General features: G+C 44.5%; 1 protein-coding gene across 1 annotated transcript in view; it reads left to right on the forward strand.

Annotated features, from left to right (window-relative positions):
- The first annotated feature begins 10053 nt into the window (after positions 1–10053).
- Positions 10054–20518, forward strand: part of LAPTM4B (lysosomal protein transmembrane 4 beta) — a 56200-nt gene continuing 45735 nt past the window's right edge. The window contains exon 1 of the mRNA XM_059042487.2: positions 10054–10679. Coding sequence (XP_058898470.1) covers positions 10581–10679 — 99 coding nt within the window. The 5' untranslated portion in view covers positions 10054–10580. The remainder of the gene's footprint in view (positions 10680–20518) is intronic.

A 20518-nucleotide genomic window follows, 5' to 3' on the forward strand; every position in this document is an offset into this window, starting at 1 on the left:
AGCACAGACGGCAAAATCTTAGAATGTGATGAAATCTGAGTGACAGATACAAAAATTGTTACATGATTGTGACTATTTCTCACTTTCCTCGAATCACTCAAATCATTTTCTTAAGAAAAAAAACTTCTCGGGCTTCCCTGGTGGCGCAGTGGTTGAGAGTCCGCCTGCCGATGCAGGGGACACGGGTTCGTGCCCCGGTCTGGGAAGATCCCACATGCCGCGAAGCGGCTGGGCCCGTGAGCCATGGCCGCTGAGCCTGCGCGTCCGGAGCCTGTGCTCCGCAATGGGAGAGGCCACAACAGTGAGAGGCCCGCGTATCAAAAAAAAAAAAAAAAAAAAAAAAAAGGAAGAATAAAAACTTCTCATATCCTTCTTTTTCCTTTTGTTGGCCTTTTGATTATCTGCTATTTGAAAATGCATAGCCAGTCAATTAAAATAGGACAGAGAAGAGGTGAAGCACCCCCTTGTCTAAGTTCTCCTTTCCCTTTACCTCTCATATTAGGTCCCACCTCCTCTACAAAGCCTTTCAGTTTGCCTCATTCTCCTATGGAAACTTTCAGCCCATTGCCTGGGGCCTTTGTTGTAAGATGGCACTTCTGGGCACTTAATCCACTACTTTCTAATACTCTGCTTGTGCAACAACCCACATTTTCACCTGTGGTACACTGATACCCTGTATTATCAGGATGGGCAAGGTCACTGTGCTAACAACCCCGCGAGTCATTTCTAACGCGCGAAACATGTCCACCGTGGATTGACTGTGGGTCTGATCCATGTCATCTTCACTCTGGGACTGCTGATGCAGCAGTGTTAACCTGTCACATTGCCTGTTTCCAGGTAGAAGAGGGATAACCTGGTAACCATCATCTAACTCTGAAAACTTCCACCCACCTGGCTTCTAACCATATTTTATTGGCCAAAGCAAGTCACGTGGGGACTCCTGAGTTTAAGAGGGCAGGGATGGTTAATCTTCCTGGTGGGAGGGGCACCACGGAGAGGGAACCAGGCTGTTGGGTGAACAGGTCAGTAACACAATCTACCATTCCCTTAGGAAACATTTCTTCTGCTGAATTTGAACTTTCAACTCTCAGCTGACAAACAACCTTTCTGTGATCTCACCTGCTGATGCAGCCAATTTCAGCAATGCTGCCCTCTTAAGGAACTCTTTGTACAGCATTTAAATATTTTATTGCATTTTAGCCCTTATTAATTTATAACCATGGATGGAAAATGGAAAATTAAAGTGCCGATATGAGTCATAAGGAACAAAGGTCTCATAGTTTAAAACACTGGAGAGGATCCTCAGGTATGCCAGAGCTGTGAATGTCTCAATCAGAGGGTCACCGGACAATCTAAGCTAATTGACTCTGCTCATTTGTGAAGGAAACAAATTAATAAACTTGTAAAGAGCTAGAGCAATATCAACAAAACTTGTGTTTAAAAGCTGTGATTCAAAAGACTTTTAACTCTCCGGGAACAGAAACTATTGCAACAACTTTTGGACATTCTAGTTTCATATGTATATTTTCAGGAACGTATTATGTAGGGGCTCCCTGTGTTGGCTGATGTTTTTATTTAGTGCTTTGTACATGTGCTCTGTTTCCTCAGATTGTAAATCCCTGAGGATAGTATCTAAGGGGCACCACGGAGAGTATAGTGCCCTCAGTGAGACCATCCTGGATCCAAATCCTGTGGTGACACCACCTGGCAGCAAGACACTGGGCAAGTGACTTAAAGCCTTGGGCCCTCAGTTTTCTCATCTGAAAAAAAGGAGATTTTAATACTTAGCTCATGGTTTGTTGTGAGCTTTACCTAATACATGTGAAACACTAGCAGGCGCTACATAATGTTGATTTTGTCTAATCTACCATTTACTACGTTTACCACGTGCCAGGCATGTAACATGCTTTATTCTGTAACAACCTCCTAACAATCATAAAAGTAGGATTATCATTCACATTTTGTAAAAATCAGAGAGGTTAAGTGACTCTTCCAAAGACACAGCCACTGGCAAATTATGTCTTGAACTCATGTCCTGTTATTACAGACTTCTACAAACTGAAAAAGAGGAGATTAACCGGTCTTCCTACTTCAAGACCTAAGGCATTGCAAGATTCTGCCCTTCTAGATCGTGAAAGAAGATAAATTATACTTGAAAACATTTCAGGGTTAGATGTCACATTGCTCTCAATTTATTCCGTTCCCCTTCCCTGCTCTTTTGCGGGTGTGGTAAAATATACATAACATAAAATTTAGCCTTTTAACCCTTTTTAGTGTACAATTCAGTGGGATTAAATACATTCACAGTGTTGTGTAACTGTTGTGACTGTTTGTTTGCAGAACTTTTTCATCATCCCAAACAGAAAGTCTGTACCCGACCTACTAGAGCATGGACTTGAGGATATGGGGAGGGGGAAGGGGAAGCTGTGACAAAGTGAGAGAGTGGCATGGACATATATACACTACCAGACGTAAAATAGATAGCTAGTGGGAAGCAGCCGCATAGCACAGGGAGATCAGCTCGGTGCTTTGTGACCACCTAGAGGGGTGGGATAGGGAGGGTGGGAGGGAGATGCAAGAGGGAAGAGATATGGGAACATATGTATAACTGATTCACTTTGTTATAAAGCAGAAACTAACACACCATTGTAAAGCAATTATACTCCAATAAAGATGTTAAAATAAATAAATTTTTTAAAGGCCAGGGCTTCCCTGGTGGCTCAGTGGTTGAGAGTCCGCCTGCCGATACAGGGGACGCGGGTTCGTGCCCTGGTCCGGGAAGATCCCACATGCCGCGGAGCGGCTGAGCCCGTGAGCCATGGCCGCTGAGCCTGCGCGTCCGGAGCCTGTGCTCCGCAACGGGAGAGGCCACGACAGTGAGAGGACCGCGTACAGAAAAAAAAAAAAAAAAAGGCCAGGCATTTAGCTTATGGGTACAAAAAAACAGTCTGTACCCATTAAACACTAGCTCCCCATCTCCCTGTAACCTCTGGTAACCTCTATTCTACTCTCCATCTCTAAGAATTTGCCTACTCTTGATACCTCACTTAAGCGGAATCATACAACATTTGTCCTTTTAAGACAGGTTTATTTCACTTAGCCTAAGATTTTCCAGGTTCATCCATGCTGTAGCAGGTATCAAAATTTCATTCCTTGAAAAAATGTTTTTTATTATGGGCAAAAACACATAACACAAAATCTACTATCTTAACCATTGTTACGTGTTATAGTACAGCAGTGTTAAGTCTATTCACATTATTGTGAAACGGATCTCCCGAACTTTTTCATCTTGCAAATCTGAAATTCTCTACCCGTGCAAAACATCTCCCCATTTCCTTCTCCCCCCAGCCACCATTCAATGTCTGTTTCTATGAGTTTGACGGTGTTTGCTTTTTTTGGTGACTGGCCTATTTTACTTAGTATAAGGTCTTCAAGTTTCACCCGTGTTGTAGCACATGACATGATTTCCTTCCTTTTTTTTTTTCAAAGATTTATTTATTATTTATTTTATTTATTTTTGGCTGCATCGGGTCGGGATCTACTTCCCTGACCAGGGATGGAACCCGGGCCCCCTGCATTGTAAAGTGGATTCTTTACCACTGGACCATCAAGGAAGTCCCTTCCTTCCTTTTTAAGGCTGAATAATATTCCATTATACATATGTAATGGAATATATATATATATATAAAATCTCCCATTCTGTTTATCCATTCATCTCAATGGACACCACTTGGGCTGCTTCCCCCTTTTGTGAATAATGTTGCTGTGAACACAAAGTACCCCCTGCTGTTTTCATAAGCAGGAAAGTATGTCTCCCAGACTCCTTGTCAGCTGGTTTCCGGGAGTTCAGCCGGTGGAAAGCTCTGGCAGAAGCCTGGAGGATGGCAGGAGGGGAGAGGCCAAGGCAGTCCTCTTCTCTCTCTGCTTTGGGAGGCATTTCCACCAGCGGCAGCCTGGCTAAAGGCATCTGTGCCACCTGTGTCTCTCCACCCTTCCCACCATGGTCACAGCTCTAGCCAGGAGGTGATGGCAGCTTCCTTCCTATTTTTGCCAATATCTGTGTTGCCTCACTGTCTTTTGTCTGCCTTCTCATGTGGGTGCAACTGTGATATAAGATGTAAGGTTTCTTTCACTGGTGGGACATAACACAATGAAACTCAGAGAGATGATAGGCAGAATTCTGTTAAGTAAAGCTCCAGAGGAGAGAAGATATCCAGGCAGGACCACCTGGGGACAGGGTAACAGCAAGCTGAACTGTAGGGGGTGGCTTATGTATGGCAGGCAGGGGGAGGTTCAAGGTTTCCAGGGCTTCCTGGGGATTGGGTATTTTGAATAACTCTGTGGACCTAAGGAAGAAAGCACCACCCTGGGTGTTAGGTATGTGGGGCCTCTGGCCTTGGGTAAGTGCGTATTGTAACACAGGCATGTTAGAGCCTGATAAGGCAAGTAGTTTGGGTGGGGGCTTAGCAATTGAGAGAAGATGAATTGAGAGTTTTCAGCCATGGCTTCAAACCTGGGTCAAGATAGCACTTGTGAAATATATTATTATGGCAACCAATTCCCTGACTACTTTCCCTCCGTGTAAAATGTCAAGAATGGCTTCTGTTTTCCTGACTGAGCTCTGATGGGTACAGATGCATTTGACTGCACTCCAAATCTTTAAACATTGATAAACTGTATAACGTGCCCTGTTAATATCACTATTGATCCGAATACTGTGCTCTGTTGTTAGCCATACTACCCACCACTGATGTGTCTCTCTTTCCACCTTGTCTCTCTCATTACTTTATGAGTTTCTTGGAGGCAAGGATTGTGTCTTAGTCTCTCTTTCTCCCAACCCCCAGTCCAGAAGCTGACCAAACCCCAAATGTGTGCTTTAATAAATGTATGATTCATTACATGGATCTCAGAGCCTGTCAGTCACGATATTTGACTTCCACCTTGGCCACCATTCAGGGCTGGAGCCAGCTTCACATTCTGACCTTCACAGTCTTGACCCCTGACTGGGACAAGATCCAGATTCTTTAATGAATCATCTGGCAGCCACATTTGCTTCCATACACTCCTATAAAATTGGCATCGATCACAGCCTCCAAGAAGCACTTCTTTGTCATTTGACAGAAACAAGGGACAGCTCTCACCGTTTTGTTTTTGTTTTTTGCTGTTGTTTAGTTTGGTTTTTAATTTCTGAGAGAAATATGGGACCTATCTCTAGGGCCAGCTTCATGGGTGTGTGACCCGGGCAGTAGCACAGGGTCCCACACTTTAAAGGGCCCACACTTGGCTTAAAGTTCCACTGTAGCCATCTTGAAATTCTTAATACCCTTTAAACAAGAGGCACCGCGTTTTCAGTTTGCACTGGACCCACAAGTTAGGTAGTGGGTCCTGCCTATCTCATTTGTATGCACCTTAAGCTCGTGACATCAATTTTTCGTCATATGGGTTTAATATTTATGAAACCCTCAGTGGTTCAGAAGTTCCCTAAAGAAATATACTCCAAACCTCAGTGGAACATGGCATGAAAAGCTTTTCATCTTCTGTTACCTCTCCTGCCTAAATGGACACCCCTAAAACTTCCTTAGCCCCATCTCTCTTCTTCTTTTCCCTCCAAATGTTAAGCCCCAGCTATTGTACTACTTGCTGCTTCTAAACTTGGGAGCTCGCCAGCCACTAGGCGCTTGCATATCCTGCCCGGGGTGGTCCTCTGTCTCTCTCCCTGGCTAACTCCAACCTATCTTAAAATTCTGAATTTAGCTATCACTACCTCTGGGAAGTCCTCCCTGACCTTCCCAAAGCTGAGATCTGGGGTTCTCATAGCGCTCCGTGCTACACATATCTTAGCACTTATCTTGCTATTATGTTTTTCTATTTATTTTTCAGTCTTCCTCATTAAACTGTGAGCTCCTTATAGACAGAGACTATTTCATTTTCTGAGGTGGCAGCCACACTTAGCTCCAAGAAGGTACTCGATAAGTTCCCTCTCATGAAATGAGTGAACGAATGAATGAATGAATGGGTCCCTGGTTTATGTGGAGAGTGCATGAGGAGACCTATGAAGTTGTCTTTGGTCTCACCTAGGAGAGCAGTACTTCCGTTATTGAAGAAGACATTCCACAGCTCCCTCTGGCATAGACATGTGGATTCCCCTTCCAACGCGTTTAGGGAACGTGTCAAGCCCCCTTCTTCCTTTCCAGGAGAGTTAAATAGCAGCTCTTTGAATTTCTCAGCTTTAAGAGGGGTACTGAAGTCTCTCCTGAGACAGCTGCTTGCTGAGGTCATGGAGGTAGTTCAAGTGAGACCTTCCCTCCCTCAAAGGACTGTCTGGCTCTCTACAACTTCCAGATCAAGCGTCTCTTGCAAACTATCATATGTAGAATGGATAAACAACAAGGCCCTACTGTATAGCACAGGGAACTATATTCAATATCCTGTGATGAACCATAATGGAAAAGAATATGAAAAAGAATGTATATATAAGTATCGCTGACTCACTTTGCTGTACAGCAGACATTAACACAGCATTGTACATCAACTATACTTCAATAAAATAATTTTTCCCCTCCCCCCCTCCCCCAATAATTTTTTTTTAAAGTGTCTCTTCCTTCACCTTTCCTGGTCTACTTTCTATTCACCCTTTACAAGGCCCAACCAAAACATTAACTCCCCACAGTTTTAATGTAATCAATCCCTCCGTTTTCCCATTGCATTTTGTTTGTACCTGTACGGATACTTGGCATGCTTCTGACTAACAACATCACAGTGACTTGTGCACTAAGCTAGACAATAGCTCTGGGAGCAGAATGTTCTAATGTTTGTAGCCTTTATGTCTGTATGTCTTACACTCACCGCTCAAAGTAGCATTGGGTAGTTTGGATCTCTAACAGATGGATTGAAATACAATTTGTCCTAGAAAAGAAGAGATTTGAGAAGCCCTCAAGTTAAGATTATTATAGAGTAATTGTCAAAGTTTCATTTCCGATTTGGAGCAAGAGAAAAACTGATTGGGTCTAAATTTCTTAAAGACAGGTGATATAGGAAGGAAGAGGAATGTGAGATAAGGCTGTTTAAGTGCAAGACTGTTTAGCTTTACAAGCCTGTAAAGCTGTAACATTCTTACTGTGTAGCTTCAACATGGATGTCAAGGGACCCCAGAGACATCCCCAGAGATGTCAGGCACGGGCCCTTAATCAGAAATAATAATGAACACCGAAACTGAGTAGGACCCTGTGAGTCCCTCCCGTGTACAAAAACCCCTCCATGTCCCCCATTTCTTGTTTGTAGAAAAAGGTTTTAGTGTCCTAGGCCTTCCCTGAGTTCCAAAGAGCAGGCACAAGCACTTACCAATTAGGGAAGTGAGGGATTGCAGAAACAAAGGAAAAGGAGTTCAGCAAGAGAAGTAATAATATTTCAGTGATAAAACAGAATCCCAGCTCCCCCTCAAGGGATATCCATGACAATTTGACACAAATCTTTGAGTTGTTATGCAGAAACTAAGACACACCTCCCTACCCCAGGTGGAGGATAGTGATTAAGTAGACCCCAGCTGATTAATATTCCTGAAACATCACCCTCTTACCTCACCACCAACCAATCAGAAGAAGATCATGCTCCCCCCACCCCTCATCCCAAATGTTGCCTTTAAACACCCTTCCCTGAAAGCCATTGGGGAGTTTGGGACTTTTGAACATGAGCTGCCGATACTCTTTGCTTGGTGCCTCCAGTAAATGCTGTACTTTTCCTTCACCACCATCCAGTGTCGGTACATTGGCTTTGCCGTACAGCGGGTAAGCTGACCCCAAATTCAGTCCAGTAACAACATCACCGTGGGAGTTCATCAGAAATACCAAACAAGAAAATCTCAGGGTTGTCTTTGTTTTGTTTTGTTTTCTCACGACAACGTTCTGCTTTCTTCCACATTAGAGATAATTTTCTGTTTGGGATCTTCCATTTAATATTTAATCATGCTCATAGCCACTTCGAAGCAGCTCTAAGACAAGCATTAGTGCTTGAGAAGGAATGGAAATAGAGAATCAGGATGGGGAGTACTACGTTCCAAGTTCCAACTCCCAGCAAATTCCCATAGTTACTTCCCACTTCGCCTTCCCCACCAGAATTGCAGATTCCTTAGGCAAATGACTCATTGATTCAAGGGAATCTTGTATTTCAGAGAGCTTACCAGGGCTTCCCTGGTGGCACAGTGGTTAAGAATCTGCCTGCCAATGCAGGGGATACGGGTTCGAGCCCTGGTCTGGGAAGATCCCACATGCCGCGGAGCAACTAGGCCTGTGTGCCGCAACTACTGAGCCTGTGCTCTAGAGCCCACGAGACACAACTACTGAGCCCACGTGCCACAACTACTGAAGCCCGCGCACCTAGAGCCCGTGCTCTGCAACAAGAGAAGCCACCACAATGAGAAGCCACACACTGCAACAAAGAGTAGTCCCCGCTTGTTGCAGCCAGAGAAAATCCCACACACAGCAACAAAGACCCAAAGCAGCCCAAATAAATAAATTAATAAAATAATAAAATAATTTATTTAAAAAAAAATCTTGAGTGCTTAACTGAGATGCTTGGCTTACACAGTGATTACTAGAGGCTAACCTAGGACAAGGGCTCTTCCAGACCAAACACTAAACGGGAGGAAATAACCCCAAACTGGAGTCCTATCTCTCACTATCTCTTAACACTCTGTGTTTGGTCTTGCAGATGTTACCCAAAAAACTGTGTTTGCCTCTTGGTGGGTGTGGAGCTAAAAGACATAACCAAAACAAAGATCAGGAAAAGGAAGGATTTATTACTTGCAGCAAGTAAGGAGAGCACTGGGGAATCTTCCCCAAAGCAGTGTCTTCCCAATTGCAAAATTGGGGAAATTTTAAGCTAAGGGTACAGGCATAGTCATGAAGCAGCTTGGCGGTCACAGAGTCCAAGCTTTAGTTGATTGAAGTCCTGAGGGTCAGAAAAGGTCGACATCATCATCCCTTAGAGGGTGGTTGAGTGCTCAAGGTGGGTTTTAAATTCTGCAAAACAGCTTAAGAAAGTGCTTCAGGTTAATCTTTACCATTGAAACAGAACTGGGAGTCTTTACAACTGATTTATCTTCTTTTTTTTAGAAATTTATTTTTATTATTTATTTGTTTATTTATTTATTTTTGGCTGTGTTGGGTCTTTGTTGCTGCACGCAGGCACCGGCTCTTGGCATGTGCGCTTCAGGAGTTGTGGCACGTGGGTTCAGTAGTTGTGGCTCCCGGGCTCTAGAGCGCAGGCTCAGTAGTTGTGGCGCACAGGCTTAGTTGCTCCGCAGCATGTGGGATTTTCCCAAACTCGTGTCCCCTGAATTGGCAGGCAGATTCTTAACCACTGTGCCACCAGGGAAGTCCTACAACTGATTTATCTTTGCTATTGTTACTTCTCTTGCCTGATAACAGTCTGTTCTTGTGTTCCCTTAAGATCATTATTGCTGAGGCCTGTTCAAGGACAAGCACTGTGGTCAGTCTTAGATCACAAAATGTCTTAGGCCCATACTGGCTTCTCTTATGTCAAGAAAGCCACACCTGGTTCTGTTTTTCCCAGGACTCCTTACCTTATTCACTTACACATGGACCGTTTGGCAGTAATTGGCTTGATGATTGTTTAGAGCTGCAGTTATGATTAAAAATGCTACCTGAAGCACAGCAAGGATGTCCTTGACACGCAGCCTATTTTCTGGGAAAGATTACTACCACAGTAATTGAGCTGGGAAGCAGAGACAAATTGCTCTTGGCAGCTTCAGCAGTGTTTCAAAGCACTGCAGTTGACTGGAATCACCCCTACCGTTTCCCCCCCCCCCTCCATCCAGTCTACAAGATACCAGTAATGGGGCTTCCCTGGTGGCGCAGTGGTTGAGAGTCCGCCTGCCGATGCAGGGGACGCGGGTTCGTGCCCCGGTCCCGGAAGATCCCAATGCCGCGGAGCGGCTGGGCCCGTGAGCCATGGCCGCTGAGCCTGTGTGTCCGGAGCCTGTGCTCCGCAATGGGAGGGGCCACAACAGTGAGAGGCCCACATACCGCAAAAAAAAAAAAAAAAGATAACAGTGATGGCACCTACAGATTATCTACAAGATACAAGTGGAAGGAGAAAAAAACCCCACAACCAACTAGACTAAAAGAATCTCGAATCCATGACAGAGTTACACAAATGACCAAATGAAAGAGGAACTCCACTGGGGGCCGACTCCGGGACCGGTCGAGAGTGCAAGATGATTTATCTATTTACAATGGGCCGGCGGCGCCAGCAGCTGGCCAAAGCCCGCGATGACATCACGGGGCCCAGGAGCCCGTCACGTGGTCCGCGAGCCGCTCCGCCCCCTCCTGCTCCTCCTCCTTCTCCCGCAGCCTTCCGAGCGTGGGGTCCGGCCAAGGCAGCCGCTCCGAGCTTTCGAGGGAGGCGCGGAGCAAGGGCCGAAGGGCGGCGAGCGGCGCTGGGAGCGCCAGCGGGAGTGGCCGAGGAGCCAGCAGTAGCCGCGCGGCGGGCCCGGAGCAACGCGGCTGAAGCTCCTGCAAAGTTGGGCGCGCGCTCGCGCCTCTGCGCCGGCGGACCGAGCGATGAAGATGGTGGCCCCCTGGACGCGGTTCTACTCCAACAGCTGCTGCCTGTGCTGCCATGTCCGCACCGGCACCATCCTGCTCGGCGTCTGGTACCTGGTGAGCGCGGCGGGCCTTGGCGAGCCCCGGGGCGCACCTGCCAGGGAGGAGGGCGGGCGCCCCGCACCTTGCCGGGACCCCGGCCCGCGCCCCCGCCTCGCTTTTCACGCCCTCTAGTTGGTTCCTGGTGCGGCTTCGGGGTTGGGTGATGCCAGCGGTAATCCGCCTAAAGTTATATTATTAGAAACTTAATTCTCCGGGCGAGCGGGTCAGCGATGTCCCGGGCTCAGCCAACCTGTGGCGAGGGGTGCAGTCAGGGCCGGGAGTTCGGGGCGTTTCGGGGGTGCGGGAAGGCAGGGGGCGCCCAGAGCAGGGGGCGCCGGAAAGCCCTCAGCTGGGAGCCGGCTCGGCCAGTGGGAGCTCTGCGGTTTCCGGTGAAAGTGCACTCGGTGGTCAGAGAACTCCGATCCGGTCTGCGGAGCACGTGCTTTCCTTTTCTTTCTTCTTAGCAGCACCCGCTGGGCTTTGTGTTTCGACGGGTCCCGACAAACGTCGAGGCGGTGATCGGGCACCTCGTATTACCCCCAGTTGTCGTCCCGGGTTGCGGGCCCGCGTGCCTATTCTCCCTGCCCGCATCTGGCCTCGGGTTTGGTGTCCAGTCTCCTGCGCACCTTCACATCCAGAGTGGAAATGGTTGGGGGCTCTTTACCCCACACGTTTGTTGTAAAGCCTTACTCTAGGAAGGGATTTGCTTGTGGTTTTTTTTTTTTTTTTTTTTTCGGTACGCGGGCCTCTCACTGTTGTGGCCTCTCCCGTTGCGGAGCACAGGCTCCGGACGCGAAGGCTCAGCGGCCGTGGCTCACGGGCCCAGCCGCTCCGCGGCATGTGGGATCTTCCCGGACCGGGCCACGAACCCGCGTCCCCTGCATTGGCAGGCGGACTGTCAACCACTGCGCCACCTGGGAAGCCCTTGCTTGTGATTTATTGGTGTTTCAATCTGCCCGGGGCAGCCATTTTACACCCAGTTGCTTTCCTGCCCCTTTACAGATGATCCCTGTACCTTCTTAGCCGACACCGGAGGAGGCAAATCTGGTTTGTCTTTAGGTTGGAGCTTTCGAGATCTTATTTGTATGGGGAGCAGTGATTATCAGGGCCAGTGAGGAAACCTGATGGAGTCTTGCCCTGTGCCAGCTCCAGGTTGGTTGTTGGCCCCCAGAAGACTGCACTAACACTGAGTCGGATTCCACTGCATTTCGGTTTTGGTCACATCATGATAGAGTTAGACCCGAGCCCTTTTGCAGTGAATATCTCTGCCATCATGAGGAAACACCTTAAAAGTGGTAGTAAGATGGCATATAGAACTTTTTGGTGGGAATAAATTCTTTTCTTCTTAGTCATCATAGTTTTTTGGTCGGTTCATAATTCAGTTTTTTGATATATATGGACATTATGTCGAATTGTGAACTCGTTTGTTGTGTCATTTTAAGCAAAACATCGCCCCGCCCCACATGGTGTTCTCTGCTATTTATAATTTCAAGTTTCCTTTAGTCTGTGCCTATTACAGGCCACACAATAGAAATATTTGGCCTTAAAAGCTTTCAAACAGATCTTTGGTATGTGTGGGTTCTTACTGTGCGGTGTGAATGCAGATAGAACATCTGCGTATTGGCTCAACCCTGATTTTGCTAAAAGCAAAGAGATCTTTACAGAAATTTAAAATTACAGCAGAAGGATAGTGGGTGGCCTCGAAATAGTGCTTTTATTGATGATCAAGGCAGATAATTTTATACACATGTCTTGTGTCCTTGAAAATGTTTAAATCTGCAGACTTGCAAGTACATCAGTGAATGTAATTTGTAAAATCTAGGGTACTGCATTAGGCAAATGGACTACATGATCTACAGGAAAGATAAATCTACTTTGAGCCCTGCTGTTGGCTGTAATCCAACTAAGCAGTATTGGTGTGATAAAAGGAGGCCACTCACACGCTCTGTCTATGGCTTCAGCATGCTCTTTGGGGAAAGTAGTTATTGGTAGGCATGTTTTAGCATTTGGAAATATATGGCTTTTTGAAAGATAATTAGAAAGCTTTCCAGCAAATGTGAATAAGAATGCCACTTTAGGTAAACCTAATATATGGGAAACCTGCTGGTCATCTTTATAAGTCTTTTGCATTTCACAAAACAATTTAAACTTTTTTTAAAAAAATAGTGAGTTTCCCTCATACTTTAAATATAATTTGGTTATCCAAAACATTGATTAACGTGAACATTTTTAAGATGAAGGAGCCAAAGAATAAGGCATCTCTTCCTCCTTACCTTACCCCCTCACCCCACCAGCCATCTGGCTGGGATGGGGTTACTTATCAGAAAGGGGGAGAGTTTTCAGGAAAACAAAAAGGGTAGGAGTATAGATAGATATTCAAGAAAGAGTCCACTAGAAAGGATAGGTAAAGTGGATCTTTTTTTACACATTTTCTAATTGTTTCCTACCATGACCATTTACTAAGGTCCTGTGTTCCAGGGACTATACTAGATATCTTTTTTTTTTTTTTTTTTTTGGCCGCATCCCACAGCTTGTGGGATCTTAGTTCCCCGGCCAGGGGTCAAACCTGCACCCTCAGCAGTGAAAGCGCAGAGTCCTAACCACTGGACTACCAGGGAATTCCCTAGATATCTTGACTTGAAAAAAACCAAAACGAACAGCGTAAGAGCTGTGAGTTGAGTTTATTGTGTCTTACTGTGTAAGATAACCCAGAAGACAGCCTCTCAGCTCTGAGAAACCGTTCTGAAGAGGTAAGGGAGGAGCCAGGATATATGAATTTTTTGCTGTGAAAGAACCTGTAGTCAAAATCAGAAGGTGACTATTAATCACAAAGAACAGGCATCTCAGGTTGGTGATTTTAGTTCTTTTCTATGTATGGGAAGATGCAAGAATCTGGGGTCATTGAAACTTTTCCTTAGATATGTATCTTCACTATCTCAGGGCAGGCATCCAAAGCACAGACTGCTTCCTGTTTTCTCCATCCTGACTTCCCCTCAGGCCCACAGTCAGTGGGTGACTACAGTGGCTAATGGCTTGATGCTTGTAGAACTGCAATAGCAGGCAACATTTTTCTCTACAATGCTGTTTTTTAAATTTTATTTTTAAAAACTTTTTAAAAGTTTTGGCCGTGTGGCGCCGCATGTGGGATCTTGGTTCCTCGACCAGGGATCAAACCCATGCCCCCTGCAGTGGAAGTACAGATGGAGTCTTAACCATTGGACTGCCAGGAAGTCCCCTCTCTGCAGTGCTTTGCATAAGCTTCATTTTTATGTCTTGGTGAGGTAGATTTTAAAATTCCCGTTTCATAGATGAAAACTGAGGCTAAGAGAGCTTAGGTGATTTACTTAAGATTGGCTTGTGGTTTGAGTGATGTTTTGGTCTGTGCTGTTTCCACAGTTTAACCTTTTAAAAGTTGAGTGTGTGTTTTGTTTTTGCTTTGGAATTATAAAGGTTTCCTTCAATCCAGTAAAAAAATTAAGCATATTGATTTCAGGTATTTGTATTAGAGATCTGTTTGTTTTGCTTTGTTTTAAGTTTTCCTTTTTTATATTGAGGCATAATTTACATATGGTGAAAATCACAGATATTAGGTATACATACAGTTCATTGACATGACCAATGCATGCACTTTTGTAACCCACACCCTTAGAGAACATTTCCAAAGCCCCAGAAAGTTCCCTTGTGCCTCTTCTAGTATACCCCTCCCCAGACACCCTGACCCCATCGGTGAGTTTTGCCTATTCATATAAATGGAATTATACTGTATGTATTCTTTTGTATTGGGTTTCTTTAACTTAGTATAATGTCTTAGATTCATTCATGGTTTTGGAGTGTATCAATAGATTGTACCTTTTTATTTCTGAGTATTATTTTGTTGTATGAATATACCCCAGTCTGTTTATTCATTTGCCAGATGATGGACATTTGGGTTATTTCCATTTTAGGGCTATTATGGATAAGTCTGCTCTGAACATTCTTGCAAAAAAGGCTTTGTGGACATCTGTTTTTATTTCTCTTGAATAAATACCTAGCAGTGGAATTCCTGTTCGTTGTGTGTTTTAACTTTGTAAGAAACTGCCAAGGAGTTTTCCAAGTTGCCACTTTACACTCCAGTCATCAGTGTATGAAGTTCAGTGGGCGTGTAGTGGTAGCTCCTGGTGGCTTTAGTTTGAGTTTCCCTTATGACTAATGAGGTGGAACAGTTTATCTTTGCTTTTTGGCTAATTATATATCTTCCTCTGTGAAGTGCTATTGATTGCCCATTTCAAAAATTGGATTTTGTCTTTTTATTTCCTACTGATTTGTAAGAACTCTCTATATTTTGGATACCAGTCCTTTGTTAAACATATACCTTGTGAATATTTTCTCTCAGTGTGTGGCTTGCCCACTCATTTTCTTAATGGTATATTTTGATGAACTGGAGTTTTAAATTTCAGTTAAGTTCAACTTGTCATTGTTTTCTTTTATGGTCAGTATTTTCTGTGTTCTAAGAATCTTTGCCTACCCTGAAGTTGTAAAGATATTTTCTTATATTTTCTTCAGAAGCTTTATGGCTTTAGCTTTTATATTTACATCTGTGGTCTGTCTCTAAGTTTTGTGTTACGATGTGAGGTAGAGGTTTGTGTTTACTTTAAGAGGCAGTTTAATCATTAAACCTAAAAAAGAGTTGATTTATCACATAACCTTTAATAGCTACAAATGTTTTTAGAAAGACAAGTAAGATGCTTATCCATCTTCACAGAGAATGAGGGCTGACTTGTCCTGGTTTCCAGAGGGTTCATGATATGAAAGAAATACTTAAAGCAGAATGATTGCTATGCAGGCTTCTGAGGTTTCCTCTCTTTCTTCAGCAAAACTTAGTATTGTAAGCCTGAATCCATTCACTTTCTCCCCAAATTTGCACATACTCGAGTCTCTCTTGTCGTGGTCCAAACTGCGGGTTGGAAAAGAATTTCCAGACACAAGGCAGAATGTAAAGAAGATAGAATTTGTTAGAGGGAAGGGTCGCTGCCAGAAGAGCAGGCCGACTGCCTAATAGTCTGGGAGAGTCAAGCCCGAACGTGTGCTGTCGATCAGTTTTTATAGCCAGAAAGCAAAGGAATGGTCTGAGGTGAAAATTTTGTTTACTGATTGGTCAAGGCACATATACCTTCCTTCTGTAGGGTGGGAGTGGGACAGGGCATATACCTTTCCTTATTTGGGACAGGTCCCAAGTTGCCCAGGTGGGCTCAGGAATTTCGTAACCATCGCAACATGGTGGTGAGGGAGATTAAGAGTCCGGTAGGGGGTGGGTAGGGGGTGTAACGCTGAAACTTTTTCAAGCAGGGTCGTCCTTTGTCCTTGGAGCACCATTGTCCTTAGAGCACCACATCTCTTTCACCCTCTATCTAGATTTCCCAGTTTAGCTGCCTCTGTTCCCCTTGCCATCTGAATCTCTTCCTTTATTCCGTCTCCCTGTCCCATTGAGTTTTGCTCAACCTCCTGATTACCTTATTCTGTCCTTTTCTTATTCTTGCTACCGTTTCCCTCCTTTAGGCTCTCATTAGCACTCACTTGGCTATTATAATAGAATCATAACCGGTCTCCCTGCTTCTAGCCTTGCCATCAATAATCCATGTTTTTTTCAGTCCATTACAAATGCAATTCCCAGAGGTATTTTTCTCAAACACAAATATGAGCTTGTTATCTTACTCCTAAAAAATGTTGGCTTACTATCAGGGAGATGTGTGTATTTCATGACCTGTGTGTTTCAAGTCAACTTAAATTGGCTTATACAATTAACAAGTGCAGTGGTTTCCACCACCTCCCTTTCCCCCTTTCTCCCATTCCTTCCCCTTTCAGGTTATCTTCCTCTAAGGATACAAATGGCCAGCCAGTACTTAAGCCCTGGGTCCTGAGATTCATTCACATTTGATAAGTGTAAGTTATCTGTCCACCCCTGAGCCACATAGGCCCGGGTTATGTGGCTAGAGTATACTGATGAATTTAGGTCTGGGATATGCTTCCCTTGGGCTATTTATTGACCCGGAGAGATGTGAGCCAGAGGTGGGATTAATTTAAAACACCAGCTTGAGAGTGGAGGGATGAGGCATCAGAGACTGTTACTGGGAGGAGGAGGAAGAATGTTTGGAGAATATAATACAATAAAAAATGCCTGCTATACTCTTCATGCTAAAGCCCGCATTTCTTGTGCAATATGTTTTGCCGTCAGGACCTAAGTTTCTCCCTACACACTCAAGCATACTTTTTGCTTTGTAGTTTCTTTCATCGTTTTATCAGGTAATTTTCTTATTGTGGTTTTTTTTTTTTTTTTTTTTTTTTTTTGAGGTACGCGGGCCTCTCACTGTTGTGGCCTCTCCCGTTGTGCGGAGCACAGGCCCCGGACACGCAGGCTCAGCGGCCATGGCTCACGGGCCCAGCCGTTCCGCAGCACGTGGGATCTTCCCGGACTGGGGCATGAACCCGCGTCCCCTGCATCGGCAGGCGGACTCTCAACCACTGCGCCACCAGGGAAGCCCTCTTATTGTGTTTTTAAAAGTGGTCCTGGTAGTTGGAAGGGTATGTCATTGACACCTGGGATAGGTCCCCCTTTGTGCATATCATCCTTTTCATTATAATCCAGGTGTGTTTTAGGAGGTTAGTTATTCAGCAAATACATACTGAATGCTTCTTTGTGCCGGGCATTATTCATAGGGAAGTTGACCATATATCAGATTATAAAGGATGAAAGGGCTCAGGGTAGCTGGTCTCATTGGCTTTATGACCTGGCCTGTCAAATAATCAACTAGTTCACTTTGAAAGTCACAGCTTGCTTGTGTACCCAAGCCTGGTGGGTTCTGGTTTGTATCCTTAGAGGTCCTGGTGCAATAACTATTGATTTTTGTCTGTATAGTAATATTGGATAGTACAACCGACATCTTGCATTTGTAGAGTGATTGATAGTTTTCAGTGGACTTCACATTTGTTCTTTTTGAGACCTCAAAGCAACCCTGGGGTCAGGCATGATAGGTGGTGATATGCTCCTTTAAGATGAATAGTTTCGGGGTTCCCTGGTGGCGCAGTGGTTGAGAATCTGCCTGCCAATGCAGGGGACATGGGTTCGAGCTCTGGTCTGGGAAGATCCCACATGCCACGGAGCAACTAGGTCCATGAGCCACAACTACTGAGCCTGCGCGTTTGGAGCCTGTGCTCCGCAACGAGGGAGGCCGCGACAGTGAGAGGCCCGCGCACCGCAATGAAGAGTGGCCCCCGCTCGCCACAACTAGAGAAAGCCCTTGCACAGAAACAAAGACCCAACACAGCCAAATAAATAAATAAATAAATAAATTTTTGAAAAGATTAATAGTTTCTTTCCAGCTGTCAGATTCTTGAACTTGGTCTGTAAGTCCAGGGCAAAATAGGGGCTAATTCATAATATTTCTGTAATCCTTACTACCTAATGTTTTCCCTACTATATTAGATTGTAAAAGACTGAAATTATAAGCTAAAGAGTATGGATTTTATTCTGTAGGCAGTGGGGAGGCACTGAAGAATTATGAACAGGTGTGATAGGGTGAAAGCAGTTTTTAAGGAAGATTGAAAGGGCAGGCTCTTTTATAGATGGCTGGGAAACCAGGTGGGGTGTGGTACAGCCTTCCGGATAGGAGATGTAGCAATGTCAGTTCTTCCCAGCACAGGTCTCTCATTTGCCAATGATGCAAATAATATGGATGGGAACTTTAATCAGTTAGTCAATGATACCATTGCCATCCAGATTTTCTACGTCTGAATTCAGGAATAGAACAGATTTGGACAGAGAGCAATACTGGATTTTTGAGAGATGTCTAATGAACCCATTTTTAGAAGTATAGGCCTCCCTACCCCCCAAATGTAAAGGATCAAGGGAAGTTCTATGAAGTATTACACATCTGGTGAAGATTTTAGTGGTATTTAATACCTTTTTAAACTTTTATCTCGTGTTATCAGATGTTCATCCGAACCATTTACTATTTTTTTTTTGGCCATACTGCACGGCTTGGGAGATCTTAGTTACTCCACCAGAGATCGAACCCAGGCCCTCGGCAGTGAGAGTGCCAAGTCCTAACCACTGGACTGCCAGGGAATTCACTCATCAGAACATTTTAAAGACCAAAAAATAAAGATTGCCATCTCAGTGTTTATTAATATCAATCTCTCTGGGTCCCACTTTAGATACGTGTAACGAACTAACAAAACATCAAGTGATAAAATGGTTAACATGAGTTTTGCACTGTGATGTGTATATTAACTAAATGAGTGATCGATTTGTTTTGTCAGCTTACATTGAATCTTTGTCATGAAGGAAGAGGACTCATTTTTCCCTTCCCACTGTACCCCCTTTGTGGCAGATATATTGTTGTTCATAAAGGGATGCTAGTGGAAATACTGGGTGAGCCCTAGCAGCATAACTCACTGCTTTCTCCACTTCCTCCCGGCTCCCTTGGCTCTTCTAATAGAGCTTCTGGAGCCTTGATGAGAGTTCTTAAACAGCTGTAAACTGGTTTTTTACTTGAAGCAAAATAAAAATTAAGCAAAGATCACACTTCTTCATTTGGTCCTAACAAACTCCCCCCAACCACCCCCCACCACCAGGGATTTGAACCTGTGCCCCCTGCAGTGGAAGTGCAGAGTCCTAACCATTGGACCACTAGGGAATTCCCAGTTCTAACAAACTTTTAAAGGTTTAGAGTTGCCTCTTTGCGGCTGCAGCTTCCAAGGGAAAATTATTTCTCAGGGACATATGTAGGGGCCAAAAATTGCTTGAGGAAATATAATTTCAAATTATTATTAAAAATAAGCTTGAGTGTTTTTATTAACCTTTGAGCTGCTAAAATTACATAGCTAGTTGGTTCCATGGTGAGGGATGGTGAAGCAATAACGCTTGGTACAGGTAGGTGCTGACATCTTTGTTGACTAACGGTAGAGGACTTGGGGCTGCCAAAGTGGAGGTGTTATTGACTGGAAGAAAAGAATCACTTAGGGGGTTACCTGGGTAAGGCCAGAAGGGATGCATCAGAGTTTAGCCTTTCCTCAACCTTGTTGGACCAGAGATTGGATCTTGTCAGTGCCCTAAAGTTGAATGGCTGATTCACACTGACTAAACTTATAGTAGACTGACACATAAAACCAGAATGCCAATTTATTAATATTCGATGGGGAAATATAATCCTCATGGAAATGAATACTCCTATCCTTAGGCCTATGTATTTTTTTCCTGTAGAGGACACTAAATTATGATTGTCAGTGATCTGAGTGTACTTAATAGCTTTTCTTAAAGACAGCCTGGTGAGGCCAGCTTCAGAAAAGATATAGCATTCAGGGCTAAAAGGAGCAAGTCTCCAGGCTGTGACAGTGTGTCTTCCTCCAGCTGTGCTGAAAGAGGGGTTTGTTTCTTGGATAGTACTTTTTGTTGTCTCAATTTTGATCTAGCCATGAGTGTCCCCCTTGCCCCCCTTTTAAGGTGGCATTGGATTCTCTGATAATCTGGTCTTTTCTCTTTTGTGTTAATATTTAACCTCTGTATTTGCTATGGTATAGATAAAGTGTTGTGAACAGAGGTACAAAAATGCAGTTTATTCCTCGCTTGTGTTAACAGTTAGGGAGGATTGGCAAGCTTTGTTCCGTGAGGCCATCCAGAGACGACCCAGGCTGGTGGGGCAGTTGTGCCATCCTAAACGTGCTAACTCCTCTGGATCTAGGGGGTTGCTTCCTTTATCCTTGTCTGCGTGGTTGGAGACATCTCATCAGCACCATGTTTGTGTTCTGGCCTGCTAGAAAGGACAAAAGTCACCTGGAGGACAACCAGCTTCATTTTTTTAAGGATGTGAAGTGGAAAT

The sequence above is a fragment of the Kogia breviceps genome, chromosome 17 (genome assembly GCF_026419965.1).
Source record: "Kogia breviceps isolate mKogBre1 chromosome 17, mKogBre1 haplotype 1, whole genome shotgun sequence".
Classification (NCBI taxonomy): Eukaryota; Metazoa; Chordata; class Mammalia; order Artiodactyla; family Physeteridae; genus Kogia; species Kogia breviceps.